Genomic DNA, 19,741 nt, shown 5'->3' with positions numbered 1-19,741 from the left:
TTATGGTCCCACTTGACTTGCAGTGTCAGGTAATGCTGTCAATCCTTAGAGACTGGAATGCCTGTCTGGGGCAGTGTTTGATGAGTGTCAGAAGTGACAAAAGCATTTCAAGTGACTGTGTGGAGAAACAAAAATTAGTTTCTCAAATAAACTTACTAAAGCTGTGAATTAAAGGCCTCTAGGAGACATTTAATTTGGCTTTGCACCAATCCTTTCTGTTCTGATAATTATTTTTTTTTGCGCTGGGAAAGATGACAAAAATGGAATGGATTGTTTTCTGTGTGCCAGTGTCTGATATATCCAAAAGAGTGTAAAGGAGACTGAGTCCATTTGCACTGTGTTTTATTGTGTAATTCCTCTGGCTCAGGGGTTATATTGGCTTCTGAAAACCAGAAAACAGAAAATAACCTTTTTTTTTTTTTTCCTCCTTGATCACAGTTTGTCTTCTGAGGTTTTTTTATTTCCTATGAAAAAGTTTGAAGCATAAAGATCACACAATAAGAAAACCTTTTTGTGCCTATTAAAGTCAACTCTGACCAAAATGAAAGTAAAAGATCATATAGCCAATCAAAAAGTATTTGTTTCCTGTTCAATTGAACAAGAGCTTTCCACTGATCTCAAATGGCAACCAGTTTCATCTGAACAGCACAAATGATTACAGTGGTGCAGAACTCCTATAAGTATCTTGAAATGCAGACTTATGCAAAATTCTAATAAGGTGACAGTAAATAAGGAAAGCAGATTAGGAGAATCAGAATAAGATGATAAAGCAAAATCTTCAGTAATCAGGAGTTATTAGAAGTAGAGAGCCCTGTACATAAACCTAAGCAATTCACTTTCAAAATTCTAAGAGTGGAAGGAAAGGATGCAGAACAGGTTTCAGTATTCCCTACCTTTTGGCCTGGCYGAATTCACATGGTGAGTAGCAGTTCTGCTTCATTTCTTCCTCTAGGGAGTGGAAGACTTTGGAACTGGAAGCTTCTTGTTGAATCTTCCAAAGATGCTTATAGAAACTCTCTCTGGAAGTTGGGAGTTTCTGTATGTGTTTCTCTTGAARCTCAGCTTCCTGCTCTTCATAAGCTGAGCTGTCATCCTCAGGGGGCTCACTGAAATCTTCTCCCACTGGAGAATCRAGGCAGTCTTCGAGCTCTGGAGAGGTGCTACCTCCATCACTGGTAGATCGATCCATGCTGTTTCCTGCCTCTGTCCTGCCTGGCATTTCTGCCTCAAAGTCTTTAAATGGAGATGGTGCTGGAGTCTATCAAAATAACAGAAAGGTTAGTGTAACTCCTTTTTTATCTCCCATCTTTTTTCCTTGAAAAGCAAAATATTTTGAAAGGACAATATTAACAAACTACTTAATAGGAAAATATTAATGGTAGCTGGAAGGAAGGATAAAAAATAGGAGGTACTCTCTTCACCAAATAACTCTTCTGACTTTATGTTTATTTTTCACTTTCTACAAGTGTTCCAGTCAAAGCTACACACTGGATCACTTTAACCAATGAATTATTTGCTAGAGGTTCTTTTTTTTTTGTTTATTTCTGTTGAAGTCATGCCTCAGTGTAGCATTTATATTCTCTTCACTCCATAGCCCATGGGCAGCCATAAATCTTAGTGGAATGGGAACCATGAGTGGGCCATTCTGGATGGAGCAAGAGTAGTGCTAATTCATATTGAGATTCATGACAAGAGTACTTGTTATGTGTCCATGAGTTGTGTTCAAGAAGCAAGAGTAATAGTGCTAGCACATCTAATGGCAATGTTTTGATCTCTGCTATGTCTATGATTTGGGAGCTTTTCTTGTTTGTTTGGATTGTGTTTTTCCCCCTGCAGATTCTGCTAACTATCAGTAAGAACCTAAAAAAAAAAAACAGTTGAAACCATTATTTCATTTATTTAACCTCATTAAGAGCTAGTCTGGATATGAAAACTCTATTTTCTTCTCACTTTGTGAAGTTACAACAGCTGTATTTGAGAATATCTGCAGTTTCTGCCTGGGGATCTGGTAGAACRTTTTTAGTAGAGCCACTAGAAGACCTGTTTGGTATGAGCTGTTTCACTCCACTGACAGTAAGGCAACTCACAAGTTGTTGTACTGGGATAAATATGTTTCATATCTACAAGATTTGTATTATTTTGGTTGCTAACATCAGTTGAACTCTACAGGTCGAGTTGAAACCAGGAAGGGAAAGAAATGGAATAGAGGGCCTTGGTAAAAGGAAAGGTTGCCTTGTTCAAGACTGGATAGAAAATGTAGTAGCGTATTTCCATATTTCCAGGTATACAGAAGCAAGTTTCTGTCAGAAGTTTTGCCTTACCAGAGCAATTTGCTCAATTTCTGGAAGAACACCTTTTGGTGGTCTGCAAAGCAGCAGTGTAACTTCTCGAGGAGCTCCTCTCAACAAATGCAGAACGTCCTAAGCAGAAAGAGGGAATGTTATCTTTCTGATGGAACACAGTCTACARTGCATGTCATTCTATCAGCTGAGATGGAAAAATTTTTTATGCTAGATTTCTGCTATTTGTGCCTCTCAGCAGTGTCTCAGGGCCAATATTCACTAMTGAAGGATTGTCATATAAGTGGACCATAGTTTATATGGGAATGTTTATCTGAAGACCATTACAAACTTCTGTTTCACCAACAGATACATAGGTTTAAATTAATTAGTTTTATTTTYTTGAAGAAAATAAAATTTTCAGGCACATTCAATCAAACATGTGGTAGTAGCACATCATTGGTCAATTRCTTCAGCATGGCTCCCCAAACTGCCATACTCCAGTGGAAAAAAAAATCCCACTTGTAGGCCATTTTTACCATTTAATTTCTTCATATGAGTATAGAATTTCTCATTCCAGATTAAAAAGTTACACAGGAATTACCACTCCTGGTAGAAATTTGAATCTGGTGAATTATATTTAGCATGACATTATGAAGTACAAATAACCACAGGGGSAAAATCATTTCAATCATGCATAACAGCAATAAAAATTCCAGCTAATTAACAACTGGTGTGCATCTAACAATAGATTTCATACATTAGTGATAGAAATGTATAAATTAAATAGCAGAAGAAATTCCCTGTCAGAATTCATTTAGAAAGGAAATTCTAAAGAGGAGTTCAAGAGAAGGATCCTACGTAGAAATCAGATTAATTATATGCAAATTCTGCTTCCCTCTGGTGATAATAAAGTTTAAATGCTGTTTCATCCCATTGTCTTTATTAACCTGTTACCCATATGAAGCCCCAGTAATAACACTTCCTGCTACCTGATACAGGAGCCCTCGGAGAGTTTTCCCATTCACAGCTAAAATGACATCTCCAACTTCTATTTGTCCATTCTCTTCAGCTGGCTGCCCTGGAAACAGTCTTTTGATCCTGATAATTTCTCCTCCAAGGTGTTCACAAGCATCTCCTTCCATCTGCAGAACACTAAATCCAAGGCCTCCCGAATTCTTGGTTAATTTCACTTCAAATGTATTATCTGCTCAAAGCAGAGATTGGAAAAAAGTGGGAATCATATCATAAGTACCCCCTAAAGAGCTGATGTAAACTATACTCTCAAAAGACTTTTTCCCTGTGTGCTGCAGAAGTAGGTCTACTGATACTAATGTCAAAAGAAAGTTTAGGTGTTTGTTTATCTTACATAAGTCTTTGAAATCTCACAGGCAGAAGAGGGAGAACTGCAATCTATGCCACCATGTGTTCACAGTCTGGTACAAGCTCATAAAGGAATGTTTTGTACCAACATAAAGAGATTCACATCCTATTGTTTTCTGACATTCTTCTCTAAGTGTTCTTCTCTAAGTGAATTTTTCTATTCTGTAGCCTCCCCGTGTTAGTTTAGGTCCTGCACTAAGCAGCATAAGCTAAAATTAGAGCTACTGTTCTTTCCAGTCAAGAATGAGAGAACAGGCCTTTCCCAAACATCATGCTAGTAGCTGAATTCCAATGCTGAGGAGTAACTGCCCCATGGAAAAGTATGGATCAGACTTAGTATTGATGAGACAACCTTCAGTAAAAAACACAACATTTATTTGCTGGCTAAATTCTGTGTAAATTATCGCTAAATCTTCTGCTTTTAAGAAATGAAGTGATGGCAGTCTCCAGTTCACTCCAGTTTCATCACTGTTACAGCCTCAGCGGTTGTGCTGTAAGGCTCTCTCTGGGTGACAGCCTTGGTCACACCCACGCATCTGCTCCCTGCCTGAGAGTGCTGTGGAGTAAAGACAGGGGTGCCCCCTTGCCAGCCCCATCTCACAAAGGCTGAGATGCACGATTAATTATGCCTAGGATTAATTCAGCTATATCTAGCCACTATAAATCTACGTACATCAGAAATACTTTGGTTTTGATAATGCAATTAATACTGATTATTATMATTTTATTCGGCCTACAGTTTTCCTTCCAACCCACAGAAATTTCATAGAATTATTTTCATTCATTCCTTTCCTGCACATTATAAGAAGTCACCCTGAGTTCCCTCTTTATCACTTACCATCTGTCAAAAAGCAGCAGTCCTTGGTACCATCTGTGAGGGATGTTGCCASAGAAACAACTGTGTATTGCTCCTCCTTTCTGTCATTAGCAGTCAGACGTGGATCTGCCAATTGGTAGTTTCCTCTTTCCAGAACCAGGCTGGCAATCTAAAACAGTGATGAACAGGTTCCAGTTATAGAGTACACAGTGAGCCCTAAGTCTTCTTATTCTTCTGTTTAGAGGAATCGGGTTGGAGAGGAGCGGGGGTGGTTTTTTAGGGTGAGCTTGGTCACTSTGTTTCATACTAAGTTCAGTTTAGTCTGCTGGGTATCTTATTGATCTCTGCTGTTGTACAAACCTGGCCAGATTTCTTAAGGCGTTCCACAGCCTGTTTGTGGGTGATGCCACAGAGGCTGATGCCGTCTACTTCCAGCAGACGATCACCTGAGATAAAAACACACAAAGAACATCAAGTTKCTTTAATGTTCAGGTTCAGAGGATGTAAACCTTGGGGCTGCCCATKTTACAGCAGCTCTTCATGCTTACATGTGTCAAATTAATATTAATTCATAGGAAAGCAATACTTCTTGTTGTACAGCATTCTATAACTAGCAGTTAAAACATTCCAGGGTATTCTGTCAGCAAATGCAGTGATAGCATCTAGTTATCACAATAATAATGAAAGTAGAATCACTAGTGTGATGGCAGCTACAGAGAATAACTCCACAGTGCTGGAGTGAGGCTTTTGGCTTTTCAGTGGGATCCCTACATGTAATACAGGCTGCGAAATGATGGAAATGATGGACCATATGTTTTGTTTCACAGTTGTAAGACCTCCAACCCCAAATGTTTCATTGTCCACACTAACACKGAATTCTGCAGCCYAGGGTTTTATTGCCAGACATGTTACCTATCTTTATTTGTCCATCCTTATCTGCTGGTCCSTTGGGAATAATTGACTTCACATATATCCCACCATGGCGCACACTGGTGTTAATTCCACCCTGCAAAACATGCCCACAGATTAGCCTCTTCATATGCAGTAAAAATCAAAGCAACTTACACATCCATTGCAAAGTAACTGCTTCCGAAATTACTTTTTTTWWAAATATTGGAAAAAAGGGAAAGATGATACTACTCCAAAATCCTGTCCAGTTGTAACATATTTCCATAGGCCGTAATCTTTTTTTTTTTATTTTCTCAGGAAAATGCAATGTATTTCTATGAAACTATATGAAAATATTTACTAGATGTTCATGATTTTTTCCCAATGCTCACATAAATGGCCTTTCATCTCTCAATTATGCTCTAGCCCAGCTTCTAAGCTGTGCAATATCCATTCTRCAGTTATTAATCTTTCAGACAATATATAAAGCATGGACCTGAACTTGGACACTAAGAGAAATTCCAGATTAACCTCAGAATCATGTTCTGTCCATCTACATCCCCTGGCCAAATTCAGATGAAAAAAAMCAGCCTATAATTTCTTCTGTGGGCAATGAAATGCCTGTTGCTTCCCATTCCATTTCAGCAAAGACTGTAAAGACATCTCAGTCTGGAGGGGTAAATTCAAATGTGGCAGACAGCTTTCACTGCTGCCTTCTCCAGTCCTTCCTGACCAAACTCCACTGCCAGTGGTAGATCCTGTTCTCAAATTTAGTAAGGACAAAAAGGGTTTGTACTGCCACRTGCTTTATGCCAGAACACTTCTTTCACAGTTTGTATGGTAAGAACCAGGGAATAGCAAAGACAGTACTTCGTGCATTCTATGTCAGTCAACTGGACACTTAAGTTTAAAATGTGCCATGCTCTTTCTGTTATTGGTCTATCTTCTGTCTTTTTCCTTGGTCATGTAACAATCTGAGACACAATGAAAGATTAACAATAACACTTGCAGTCACACTGATTCCAAAAGTCCCATCTTCTTTAACAAGCTCGACTGTATAGATTTCCTTTGAGTTGGTTTCTGATGGAGATGGTAAGTGAGAAGGATCAGCTGCCTGTCTCCAAAATAAAAAAATATTAATGAGTTTAAAACATCTCMGCTTTTAAAAATAGGAGGGAAAAATAAATGAAATTAAGAGAGCATTTCCAGAAGATACAAAAGGTTTKATCCTGCTGCCACTGTAAACCTGTAATGGTATCTTCTATATCCCCGATACTATTTGAAGCTTATGCTAATGCTACTCAAAATGCAATCTGTCTAAATGCACATAAGCTGAGTATGTATAGGGAGGTTGTCTAAAAGTAGGAAATTAGACACTAAATGTTCTGTGACTGGTTTGAAAACATGAAAGATTGTAAGAAAATAATCAAAATGTTGTCCCTCTACTGGGAAAGATAACAATTTAAAAAACGTTTTGTAGAACAGTTTCCCCCTTTATTCACATATTCCAGACATGTCTATCATTTTGACATTTCCASTGTAATTTATCCCAAGGTTTTCCTTCTCCTTTCCTTCACAGCTGGTTTTCCCTTCTATATGTAGCTGGTATGTTGCTATATGTTGTATGGTGGGTGTAATATTATTGAGCAACATCAAAATCTGAGTTACCTCTACATCCAGACTATCAGCTGAAGGAACTGGAATCCTAGGGCCCAATTTTGGTGCCAAATTCCGGGAAAGAGTCTTCTCAAGTTCATCTATATTTGTGTCCTGTTCTTTGGGGAGAGCTGTATGACAATCCTGAATCTTCTTTCTCCCACTGTCTACACAAGAGATCTCAGATCCACTAGTGCTGTTTCCTCTTGATAGATTCTTTTCTTCATTTAATCCTTCTTCATACATGTCTGTTAAACCATACCAAAATAAGACTTCATTGAATGCAAATAGCTAGTAAACYTAGAGAAAAATATTGTTATAACCCAGCATGAAAGGACAAAGTAACKTCCTATTTCAACTGATAGTGAAATCAGATCTGTAAAATGAGTTAGTCACTGTAAAATGGAGCACTGCTATTGTAAGTGAAAATTCAGAAATATGTTTGCTTCATCACTGCAGAAGATTATGATTCTCTATCAGAGAAAGAAATTCCAAAATTCCTTCAGTGTTCAGCAGGGCAGGCCATAATAGATTTTTTCACACTGATGTAGCAGGGCCATCACAAGATACCTTCTGGAAGTTGACTGTTTTAGTGTATGCTTGTTCTGACTGGCACTCAGTAGCAGGAATATAGYACTATATCCCAGTGCCTAATAAATGTGAGTGTCCTGAGTTAACTGGTAGCATCCCATAGCCAGCAGAGGCATTTGCCTTTATACCTTTGGGTTGAGAGATGATGAGCTCCACTTCATCRGGAGAGTTCTGGATGATTTTAACTGCAGTATTAAATGAAACACCCTCAAGGCTAATATTATTCACAGAGATGAGTCGTCCTCCTTAAAAAAATATAGATAAAAATAAGATGAAGCACATCTAAATAAGGAAATAAATCCAGAGGAGCTAACTTTAAACTATGCAAGTATGTTTATTCTAATTACAAACKAAAGAAAATGACCTGGTTTGATATTTCCAGCTCTGTCTGCAGGTCCCCCAGGGATAATTGAAGCAATAAAGATACCAAGGTCTAATTTTCCTACGTTTTCTCCTCCAATAATTACAAAACCTGCAAAAACAAGATAGCATGAGAATGCTGACACTGGCAGTATTAGAAAACATGCACCTTAGGAGCAAAAAGGCTCTTACTCCAATGGCATAAGTTTTATACTTGATCTGAAGAATGGGTAGTTTTGATTTATGTGGCRTCCAGGTCTTGACTTGGGAGACTTTAAACTTACATTATAATTAAAGTGTGCTGGTGACTTTGGTCACTATTTAGATATAATTTCTCAATAGCAATGCTTTCCTGGATTTCTTCTTTTAAAGACTTTAACTACTTTCTTACAAGAGTCATGAACTAGATGGATCTGTAGTGTTTAACACCTGCAGGAGGGAATTGATATAAAAGCTCATTTGATAAATTTGAATATCCTTCTACATCATGCAGCCAGGAAACCTGRGGTGAGCCATGTAGACTTCAATCTAAGAGATCTAAGAAAATTAATTCTWTTGTTAAGTGGTTCAATTTGACTATTCTAACTCTGTCTGTTTCCGAATATATTCTTCTCACTGGTATAATAGTTGGGTTTGGGATTAGGATATTACAGACAGACTTGCACCATTTATAAATTTGATTTTTAATTGTATTAATGGTCATCCATGTAACCTGATGGTCCTCTGCACTCATCCAAGAACTGGATATAGTGTGATTATGGTATAACAAAAATATTAACCAAATAAAAACCCAAAAGTTGAGAAACATTCACATGAAGTTTGTGTAAACATTTTGCACCCCCAMAGGCACTACCTGTAAGGTCTGAGATAAATAAAATCAATACATATGTATTTCAGATACAAAACTAAAACCATGTTCCTTTCATTCTACTCTTAGCACTTGGTTCCCTTGGTCTCTATGGCCTTAGTTAATCCTCTGAAAACATAATGGTCTTGATTTATGTGCTTAGTCCTTTTCAGTCCTGCAAATTTTGAGTCCYTCACAAAGATTGGTGACTCTTACTTTATTAWAAGAATAAATGGARTGAAAGGGTTTACAATYTTGYCCCCCCTGAGTCWGCAAGTATCAGTGCTAGCACCAGTATCTGATAGTCCCAGTAACAAACATATATGTTCCTCACTTACCAAATCCATTCTTAGCATCACGTTTTAGGCTGACGCAAATGATTTCTCTTTCTAGACCACTAAGCAAAACTTCCTTTTGGATGGCTGGTGATCCAGGTGCTGCAGAAACAAAACAGCTAGAATAAATGTAGATTAATGCAGGASACCATTGATTCATGTATCATGCAAAACTGGAGCTTCAAAAATTAATATATATTTTGCCCTTGATTTCAACATTATTGTTACTTTTGAATCAATATAATTCCAGAAGGAGGCTCAAACAAATATTCAGAAGTTTTCATTCTTCAGAAAAATCTATGTACAGAAGTGTGTAGCTCTTTCTAGAATATTCCTCTCTGGGAGACTATACATTTTTCTGCAATGTTTTTATTAAGATTAGAATAGTTAAAGAGTCAGGCATATAGTGCCCGTTGAACATGAGAATGATTTGGACACAAAATCTTCTATGGGCTCTARTCTTAGGCTCTGTGGGCCCTTTTGGCTCCAAAGGTGCAATCCAACCARMACTGATTGCAATGGGTGACTTCCAMAGTGTTAACACTCTTAACATTGTGCAATTGCCACAGTGTGTTTGAAGTACTGTTCTAATTTTAAAATGGATTAACCAAATAAGCATAGCTTCATATTCCATTGATTGGTTACCCATGTGCATGTAGTCTGGCTTCTGATAGAAAATTAGATATCCAGTCCTTATTCCAGGCAGTGTCATACAAATGCAAGAACAGAGGAAAGATCTAGAGCCTGTGCTGTCTCATGAATTATTTCTTGAGTTGTTGATCTCAGTTGCAGACCAAACAATGTCCTCTGWGCACAGGGATATTGCCCCGTGCAAGAGTCTCTGGGTATACTGAACTACATCTCTGTAGAGCATTAGAGAATCATTTTGTCGTGAAGTCCCTTGCCACTGAACCTGATGGAGAGCASGAGTTAAGGGGAAGAAAACAGCTTGTCTTGCTAAACTCTGGATTAATTTTCAGAATAGAAGTACAAAAGGATATTCTTTAATCTCTAAGTAGACTATATCTTGGTCTCCAARTGAAACAATAAATATGGAAGGGTAATGTCTCTCTTTATGATTATTTATACTCACCACTGATTGTGTTCTGAGTTGAATGGATAGAGAGGAAGTCATAACTCCTTTGCTTTCCATTCAAATTGATGTGCATTTCTGACTGAGATAGCCCTGATAGAGATCTGCATGGCAGGAAAGGAAGACTGTGTTACAATAAAAAAAATCAGTGATGGTATTTAGCGCTCTTCATTGTCATTAGTCTGTCAGAGTCAAGTTTGGAATGCACAGGTTTATAGCTTTTCAATGAGTATTCTGATTTCTGGGACATGTTTCCTTTTTGGGGAGAGGTAGTTTATCCTTGCCAGCATTTGCTTCTAAATAACAGTTGCCATTAGACCRCTCATATGATGACAGATTTCTCCCTGTGTTTTGCTCTGAGCTGACTGCAGGCATCAGGAAAACACAGGATAGCTTCACCATGATTCATTTAGCTCTGCTCTCCATTTAGAGGGAGAAGAGGGAGAGGGTCTTGCACAGTTCCCTTCGCACCTTTGGACATAGAGGAATCAACTAGGTGTTGATCCTTCCATTCCTGCTCAAAAACAGCTTCTGCTGGTTTTTAAGTTCACATACTGTAATTTCCAGAGAAGATACACAGACATTAAAGATTTTACATTTATTCTCCCTCATTTTTATACTTCCCTATCACCCAATTTGTGGTTTCTTCTTGAGTCTGGTACAAATTTTAATGTCACTCTTTTTCAAGTTCATCTTTGTTAGTCTATTAACTTCCTGCCTGCATTTACACTACTGCTGGCACCACGGAGCCCCAGACCTTTTGGTGTGACACARTAAGAACTTAAAATAATAGTTATGACTGAGTTATGACTTATGCACATTTAGAGAGAAAAACAAACCTACCTGCCAAGATTGCTTTTGTCTCTAGTCCTGKTGTTGGTTTCCACACTGAGGTTATCACAAGATTTGCTCATTATCCCAGCAGAAAGGTTTTCCAGGTTTGCTCCATAGAGGACATTCTCTGAGCGAGACAGTCTCTGAATAAGGGCAAGGTGTTCACGCTGAGCTGCATATGCAGAATTTGATTTGTCTATTTCCACAAATTTACTGTCCTCTAAATAAGAAGCGAGAGAGGGGAAGGAGCAAGGACAAATGAACTGATATTATCACATCTTTTTAAGCTCAAAYGAACTTTAAATAAAACTTTTTGAATATGCCAGAGAAATATTGACATTACAGATATGTCTTTTCTTGTATCTTTGAGGATACCTAGGCCTTGGGGTGAGTAGGAGTTTTCTTTCATAGAAAGTATATGCTGCATTTAGTTTTCATTTCTATTAATTATACTACAAATTCACTGTCCACAGATAGATGAAATGTACAATTCTATGTAATTTAAACCTGAATATCTCTGTATGGTGTATTTTGTAAATGACTGATGTATGAGAAACATCTGTCTTTCAGAGTCTGAATTATCCAKGTTGGTAGTTTCTCATCCTTCACAGCTTTTCCACTCCAGTTTATGTATATCTGAGAAGACAGGAGCTCAGTAACACATGCTYTCCAAAGTTCAGAGAGACACCAAGKAACTGAGTGATTTGCACAAGTGAAGTTGAGTGGCAACGCTCACTATCCAGTTTTCTGCTTTTCTGTGAAATATACTACTTGCTTAGGGACACTGAGCCCTGCTATATACAAATCTGTCCCCTCAGAAGATTTTATTTTCCTGAAACAAGATAGTTCTGAAGGAGGCATTAATTTATTTAGATTCTCAACAGGTGGGCTGGAGAGGGGACTTGGAGGACAGAAAGACAGCAGGCAATTGAAGACACATTGGATAGTAAAACAAAAACTCTACTTGATACAGGCTAGCACAAATATGAGCTTTAATTCTGCGTGTACATGACAGCTAAACACCCATGTGTTTTCCTAACAAATARTAGGAAGTATCCTGGATACAACTTTCTAGAACACTACTCTGCAGCATTAAATCTAGGTTCACTCTTTCCTCAGTGACTTTGATCAGAGGCATTATTAGTGCAGCCTGGGAGTTGCCATGGTGATTCTGAGGTATAGGGTTGCTATCAACTTTTGTAGTGACTTATACATCTGAACARTGTGGCAGAAGCAGAAGGATGCAGAAAGAATCTCATAATCTCTTACAGCCTCACTGTGGTGGCAAAGGCAGCATTTTGAACTACTGTCATTGCCTTACTAAGCCTTTTTTCTGGGCCAGCAAGCACGCACTGAAACCCAGAACCTGCAGTCACATGGCTGGTGTAAGTCTGTCTTGTTTCAGTGATTTGCTGTACTTCTAATCAGCACTTGGGTTATAATTTTCTTAGTTCTCAATTTTATTCTTTTATATATGGAATGTAATCATTTTTTAGTAAGATAACTGACCACCAGCAAATGTGACACAGGAAATTTTAAGACACATTATTAGCGCTCATTGGAGTGCAATAAAGCACAGTCCCACTAAATTATGTAAGAAGCTACAGATGTCAAGCAACATAAGGTGCCTTGAACCTAAATGATATCCTGGGGCCTTTTTCCATGATTACAAATTTAAGCAAGTGGAATTTCACCTTTYRTGAAATAATYTTAATGGTAAGGAYGCAATACATCAATCATCCTGTTATRYGCCATGACAGTATTTGTTGYCARCAAATTCTCCTGCAACGACTCACCAGGTCAAACACTCAGGGGTTATAAATGATCATGGTTCTGTTCAAGACAGTGGACGAGCTAGTGAAAAGTCCTGTTGCTCCACTGAAGTCAAGAGAGATGACTTGACTTCAGTCATCTCTCGTGCCCCAGTTTCCCCGTAATAATCTTCATCCATCTTTACAGAACATGCTGAAAACTCTGAGACGTGCTATGTACCTGCCCTGGTTTGAACAGAATCTTGTATTAGAAACTAAGGAAAATCTGAAGCCTGAGGAGGTACTAGTCACATCTTCCAAAGGCATGGCAAAATCTAAGAGTTGCTAGCATCTATGTAGTTGGGTGGGTATGACTCATGTGCCTTTGGTTTAGTGKTTTTGTCCTGGGACTGAACCACTGGGTTGCATCCATGTCTTATGCAACTGAATTCAGCTCCAGCATGTCCAGATASTACTGTAGTTTTAATTTGTGTGGAACATTTTTCAGGGTACATTGGGTTAGATCTGATATATTTCTTTAGAATTCTCTGCAGCAGAATTCTCCTGAAATCATGCTTGCTTTTTTTTTAAATTTGAGTTTAGCTACATAGTTGTTATCATCAGAGAATATCTATTCACCCCCTGCACATGCCCACTTACATGCACATGCCAAATAAGACTTAATTAGACAAATTAGACTCCTTTAACTTTCAATGTAGTAGGAGACATTATTTTCTAACTGAAGCAGAGTGAAATTGAGGTGACAGRTTCTAATTCTCAGCTTTGGTGAATATACCTTACCTAAAACATAACCTTGTCCTATGGCCCCAGTAACAAAAGCGCATTTATACCTCACCTGATGAAATTTGCCGAAGTTGTCTAGAATTCATCTGTGCATTGAATTTGTGCTGGGCAGAGCAGAGGTCCAGTAGGTATTTACATGTCTTTGCTGTGTCRGTAATGAAAGTGTGTTTCTTGCCGCTGAAGCTGCTTTCAATCATGAATTTTTTTCTCTGAAGGGGAAAAAAAAGCACAGCTTGCTTCATATATCAGTCACTACCCTGAAACTTTGACAGTTCATTTTTATAAACTTGTTGCTTTGTTCAGTTGTATTTATGCATGAATRCACCCCTTTTGGGTGCAGTAAATGTCTGTTGAAAATTCAGTACTTGTAAGCAGGGTGTCTGTTATTGGGATCATAACTTCTGTGTCAAAAGTCAAGAGTCTTAGGAATGAACCTAAGAACCTCTCAATGAATGCATTGAGAGCAGATTGCTAAAACTGCAAAACTTGGCCTTACAGATGTTAAAATTATTAAATAAATTTAATGTGAAAAGGAACATATCTTCAAGGGGCAGAAGGACCATTTCTGGAGAGCAAACAAGCTGGGAAATGTGTGATGCAGTATGACACCTTGACTGTACAATAGTACATTAATATATCTATAATGTCAAAATCCTAGTTAGAAAAGGGTCACAATCTTATCACCAATACTAATGTGTTAGCAGAGGTGAGGATGGGAATAATGATGTAAGCAGAAAARCAGAAGAAGTAAAGACAAGGGAGAAATGAATATGGACTATGCCACAGAGGCATAGTCTGCTSTGTAACAGCAGGCACCAGATTATTCAGTTTGATAGTAATTTGACTTTGGCCTTGGCATAAAAAACTGCAGAACTATACCTCACAAAGAACTCAGTATCTTCATATCCACATCCAGATCCAGCTTTGATTTTAAACTTTTTTCATACCCATAAAGAGTGACTCTAATTCTAGATCTGAATGCAATAAAGTTATCAAAATGACAGGAAGAAGGGCAGTAACGTAGTAGAGAAGAGATTCTGTTAGTTCCAACTTACRTGAGCTGAAATTCTCTCTGTTTCACGCCACTGGAATCTTAAACTGGCAATTCTTGTGTGATTTTTGTTCTCRTAGACAATGATGCCTTTGGCACAGATTCCTAGGATGATATCCCCTTCTGTCCCTTTTTTATCCTGGGACACACGATAGAATAACACTCCATATTCAGGAAGTTGCTGAGTCACCTTGGAGAGAAAAAATGCTTTTACCATGCATTACTCAAAAAGATTCATGGGAACAAAAGCCAGCTAGATGGAGGAGAAAATGCTTTTGAATGTCTGCAGAGCCAGTGTCTGCCCCTGCCATCTAACCATGCAGGGGATAGTCTCAGGAACTCACCCAGAGGTTCTGGGTGTTCATGCTTGTCTTTCTACCTCCTGTACCTGGCCGCAAAAATGTTAAAATATGACTCAGACACTTTACAGACCTATGGAATATGAGAAGGATTYACTGTCTGATCTGCAGACAAACATGAGTTTATCCTAAAACTTTATATTTGCTTTCTGGAAAGCTACAGCAGAATCCCCAAATGACTTTTCAGTTGTGAATAGAGATTTTCAGTGACCAAAATAAAACACGTTAAGAAGATCTGTTTTTCAGAAAGTAACCATAGTAYAAATGTTCAGGTCCTGAAAACTGGGGCATCTATAATCACTAGCTGAATCTGGATTTTAATTTTTAATCCCTTTCATATTTGGAATTTACATGTTCTTGCCATGGGGTCTATCTTTTTCACTTTGTATGATGTGTTGGCTCCTACAGAATTATTAATTGAAACAGATCCTAACAAAGCTGCTTTTCTTCATTGGATTTGCCATGCATGATGGGACTGTCATTAATGCTAAGCTTCACTCTATTTCTTCAATTGCACTGACCGTGTTAGATAGGGAACTAACATAATTAAATAGCAACTTAACTAAACTGATGCTATAAATAAAAGCGTGTGGCACTGCAGCAAAATGACTACTGATATTTATCCATTATCGAATCCCTGATATTTTTCAGTTGATGGAAAGGTTTGGGGAGAAAGAGAAATTAGCAGGAAAAAAAGTTACATCCCACATCTTTGTGACACTTTAGAGCCCYAGAGAAATAGTCATATGAGAAAATATTTCAGATAACTTCCTCACTTCTAGGGTTCACAGATCCTTTTAAACAAACAATCACTACATGTTTAGGAATTTGCTGAACAGCTGCTGTAATTTCAGAAGTCAAAAAAACGCTTATTCCCATGCTTTATAATCTTCTGGAACCCAGACATGTTGGCAATATGCCAAAAAAYTGCATCAAAACTTAGAATGCTGCAAATACACCAAAATGTGTTATAAAAACTCTCAGTGATAAGTGACAGTACCTACAGCAGAATGAAATTCTGAGGTTTTTGTTGACTATTTAAATTTGTTCACCATATCGAAAATCCACCATATCAGGCATGAAGCAAATAGTGAACTAAAAACAGAGAGGGACTTTCTACCTCAAAAGTAATRAATAGTGTTTGTGGTATGGCAAGTTACCTTTAAAAATTCTAGTTCAGCTTCGTCCTCAAATAGGGAGCGATTCATACGATGTAATTTAGCAAGCTCTCGCTGTACATATGCCAGGGTCATTTTCTCTATTCGACTTGCTGGAACATAGTCTTCAACACGAAAATAGCTCTTTCCATGCATCTGTGGGGGGAAAAAATGAAAAAAAAAAAAATCAAAGAGACAGGAGCCTTTTRTTCTTTCTTGACTTTTCTAATTCATTGCTTTTCATTTTCAGGGTGACCCATATGCAGAAGTCACCCTGTKGCCATTTCCTAAAGGAAAGTGGGAACAGCATGTAGGGTCCTGACAGCCAAAGTGCCTCTTGCCCCTGTGCTCAGGCAGGTATTTAAAGCACACAGCACTTCTTTGGGCAGAGGGGAAAAAGGAGCTGGGCCTACAGGTGTGTCCTGCACTTAGAGCTCACAGCTACAGCTGCACCTGCACCACCTGCAGTGGGAGACCCATTGCCCTGATGGATCCAATTAAATRGATCAGACCACTCAGAGGTCAATTAATAGAGCTACACTGATTACAGGGGTGAAGAATGGAAGACAGCATAAATGGGTCTTTTCTATGCGCTTCAAATCTAGGACAGCTAGTTCAGATATACAGTGACCTTCCTATCTTAGCAGCTTGTGGCTCTGAGTCTACGCATAAAATAACTGTGAGTTCTGGAGTGTTCAAGTGGTTTTCTCTTGCCTGTTTGCTAATATCTTTAAGCCCCTCTGCACATCCAACCTGGGCCCATATTGGAAATTTTCTCCAGATTTTCTGGTGTTTCTAGGGTATATTATCTATTATGAAGGATCTAGACTSTCTCATCCTTCTGCTATATTTTCTGTCAAATTCACCTGGCTTACTACTACTCTGTAACTATTAAAATGTTTTTTTTTTTTTTTAATTAAGTCTGAAGGACTTAACTAGAGGAATTAACTGAAATTCTGTGCTATTCACATTTCTTCTTTAAACACTATGTGTCAAACAAAAGCTGCAAAAGTTGTAGAGAGAGACCTCTGARAAATACTGTATTATTTATCCACACCTCAGAAGCATAATTGCCAAGTTCTGCCTGTAAAGCCAAAGCACCAAGTTTCAGGGCAGTCTCATCACTGCAATATAGTCGCTCCTCCAAAATATCTTTACGAAGCTGCAGGTAAAACTGATGCCTTGTCAAGCCGTGCCTGGAATAGAAAAAGGGTTAGGAACTCAGGAAGAGCTTTGAAGGGYATCCCTAAATGCTACAGGTTGTCCTTCAGTCAGCAGAATTGTGAACTTACTGAATAACATTAAAGTGGTTGACAAAGAATTTTATCCTTAGAAAGAGTGTGAAGTTAATGATGGACATTTTCTTCTTGGGTTGGTCATTCCAGCCATCTGGGGCCACTTTGTAGAGTTTGGTTTCCTCATCCAAAAAGAAAAATTCTTTACCTGAAATGAGAATTTTGGCTTCTATGATCAAACTGGATATACTTCAGCAGCTCAAAGTTCTGCTGTCTTCATAGAGTGCATCACTAGCAATAAAAAATAAAATGGATTGGGTATGACAGCTGAGATKTACTTCTCTGTTTATGATCTAATTTATTGCTCCTTGGATTGAGAATTTAGGACAGTATGTAATTTTGGATTACAAATGTTAGATGCTGGATTAGTATGGTATCTGTGAATTGATGGGGCTTGCATTCTGCTCACCATTCAGGTTCTGCACCTGATTGTAATTCTCATGCCCTACACACAAGGTGTGCATTTTATATCTATTTTATTTATATCTAGGAATAAACGCAGGCAGCCTTTCTCAGTGCAGTGCTTCCTGGAATTTCTGCTGGAGCTGCATGGCTCAGTATTATTTGAGTGCAAGGCTGAGACGCAGCTTTTTCTGCCTGGGAATATCAGTCAATAATATGTATGGCTGTGCTGAGGTACAGTCCTAGGGTCGATGTCCTTTACATCAGTGCAGTACTGTTTAAACCAACATACCTTACTTTTGCACAAGCTTTGTATCCGCTTCTACCTGAGGATCTTAAAGGATCTCACTGGAATTCATTGATAAAGTGACTAAAGAGGCTCTGAGGGACAGAGCTGTCACTGAACTGTGTCTCATTACCTTTCAGGTAAGCCAAGCCAAAGTAGAAATGTTCCACCAAGTTTGCATATGCCACCACAGTGTTGAAAACATCTCTTGCCTTGGTCTTGATGTCACATTGCACCTCAAGGCACTGTCCATTGAGTAGAATCACATTGAGATCCCTTTGGGACAAATAGGATTTCCCTTTTTTAGTCTAAGAACACACAAGAAAAAAATGAAGAATGAGTGCCAAGTACAAGCAATGTAAGTTCCACAGCATTTTATTACTGAGGCCTGCTGTTCTCCTGTCTCTACACAACCTGATGGAATTGGASCCACCACCATGTTATTCTCTGCCTCCCTTCTGATAAATTAACACAAAAAATTCTATTTTTTTTTATAAAATAGAGACTCAGAGAATCACAATGAAACAGTTGAACCTACTCAAACTTTACAATCATCAGGGCTATTCTAGAACTGGGGCTAATTACAAATTCTCTTTGCCTTCATTTTTACTGCTGTCTGCTGTCAACTTTCTACTTTAGGATGTACCTGCCAGCTGAAGAAGTCCCATGCATTGACACTGGATGTCATATAGCATATTTGCTGTATAACCTTTGTCTCAAAAGTCTTGGGCTAAAGTGCACATTCTTAGCTGAGAAGGATAAATTRATTTTTTTTTTTGCACCAACAGACATAAGTGAATAGCACTGAGAATTAAATCACCTCCTTTCAAGTCTCAGTACCTCTGCAGCAACCATAACTTGTTTTGAGAGGGAGACATGGAARGAATATTGCATTGGGACTCAGATGCTACTTACAAAGAACCCCAATTAAAAAATCACTAGTTCTAAGTTCTTAATGTTCTTACCACAATTGATCCAGGCAGCTGTAAGGTCACTGGTGGTTCACTAGACAAAATAATAAATTCTGGACCTGAAAACTGCAAGAAGGCATTTTAGAAATTTAGTAGATGTCTCCTTAATGGAATGAAGATCCCAAACACAAGCATCAATGAAACCCATTTTTGTTGATTGGTATGCAGGAACTAATTGACTTCAGTGTCTAAAAAGGTGCAAATGCTGATTGAAGACTTCTCTCTGTTGATCTCTCCTGTATGGACTCTCCAGGGTCTAAGTAGGCTAAGCTCATGCTGATGCCTTTTCCTCTGTAAAGATCCATTTCCTTTGTGAGGCACCTCATGACACTTACAGAAACCTTATTTATTCTGTGAATTTTTTCTTATTTGATTCCCAAATAACTCTGTGGACAGTCATAGACACCCAAACCATAAMTACACACCGCTGTGATTGCATAAGCTTAAGTTCCTTCTCTAGGAACCAAACTAAAATGTAGAGCTGCTTTCTTCTCCATAATAAAGGTTGGCTGATAGTTCTTATTACTGGACACTGTATTCTTTTGATTTAACTTCAAAAAACTTTGACATGTTTTTTGTAAT

The 19,741-nt window shown here is 38.2% G+C and overlaps 2 protein-coding genes across 2 annotated transcripts in view; one reads left to right on the top strand and one right to left on the bottom strand.

Annotated features, from left to right (window-relative positions):
- Window positions 1-19,741, top strand: part of MAPK8 (mitogen-activated protein kinase 8) — a 114,944-nt gene that overhangs the window by 28,961 nt on the left and 66,242 nt on the right. The window lies entirely within an intron of this gene.
- The window catches only part of FRMPD2 (FERM and PDZ domain containing 2), a 45,885-nt gene that overhangs the window by 14,473 nt on the left and 11,671 nt on the right, over window positions 1-19,741 (bottom strand). The window contains exons 9-28 of the mRNA XM_057371012.1: window positions 19,154-19,225; window positions 18,322-18,496; window positions 17,498-17,648; window positions 17,263-17,401; window positions 16,209-16,361; window positions 14,694-14,879; window positions 13,691-13,847; window positions 11,093-11,303; window positions 10,250-10,353; window positions 9,160-9,258; window positions 7,979-8,086; window positions 7,743-7,859; window positions 7,036-7,271; window positions 6,377-6,481; window positions 5,392-5,485; window positions 4,840-4,925; window positions 4,501-4,648; window positions 3,272-3,486; window positions 2,322-2,420; window positions 894-1,258 (exon numbers count right to left, since the gene is read on the bottom strand). Coding sequence (XP_057226995.1) covers window positions 894-1,258; window positions 2,322-2,420; window positions 3,272-3,486; window positions 4,501-4,648; window positions 4,840-4,925; window positions 5,392-5,485; window positions 6,377-6,481; window positions 7,036-7,271; window positions 7,743-7,859; window positions 7,979-8,086; window positions 9,160-9,258; window positions 10,250-10,353; window positions 11,093-11,303; window positions 13,691-13,847; window positions 14,694-14,879; window positions 16,209-16,361; window positions 17,263-17,401; window positions 17,498-17,648; window positions 18,322-18,496; window positions 19,154-19,225 — 3,020 coding nt within the window. The remainder of the gene's footprint in view (window positions 1-893; window positions 1,259-2,321; window positions 2,421-3,271; window positions 3,487-4,500; window positions 4,649-4,839; window positions 4,926-5,391; window positions 5,486-6,376; window positions 6,482-7,035; window positions 7,272-7,742; window positions 7,860-7,978; window positions 8,087-9,159; window positions 9,259-10,249; window positions 10,354-11,092; window positions 11,304-13,690; window positions 13,848-14,693; window positions 14,880-16,208; window positions 16,362-17,262; window positions 17,402-17,497; window positions 17,649-18,321; window positions 18,497-19,153; window positions 19,226-19,741) is intronic.

The sequence above is a fragment of the Malurus melanocephalus genome, unplaced genomic scaffold (genome assembly GCF_030028575.1).
Source record: "Malurus melanocephalus ecotype Western Australia unplaced genomic scaffold, MMel_1.1 scaffold_137, whole genome shotgun sequence".
Taxonomy (NCBI): domain Eukaryota; kingdom Metazoa; phylum Chordata; class Aves; order Passeriformes; family Maluridae; genus Malurus; species Malurus melanocephalus.
The sequence above is the reverse complement of the archived record's forward strand: the minus strand, read 5'-3'. Positions and strand labels throughout refer to the sequence as shown.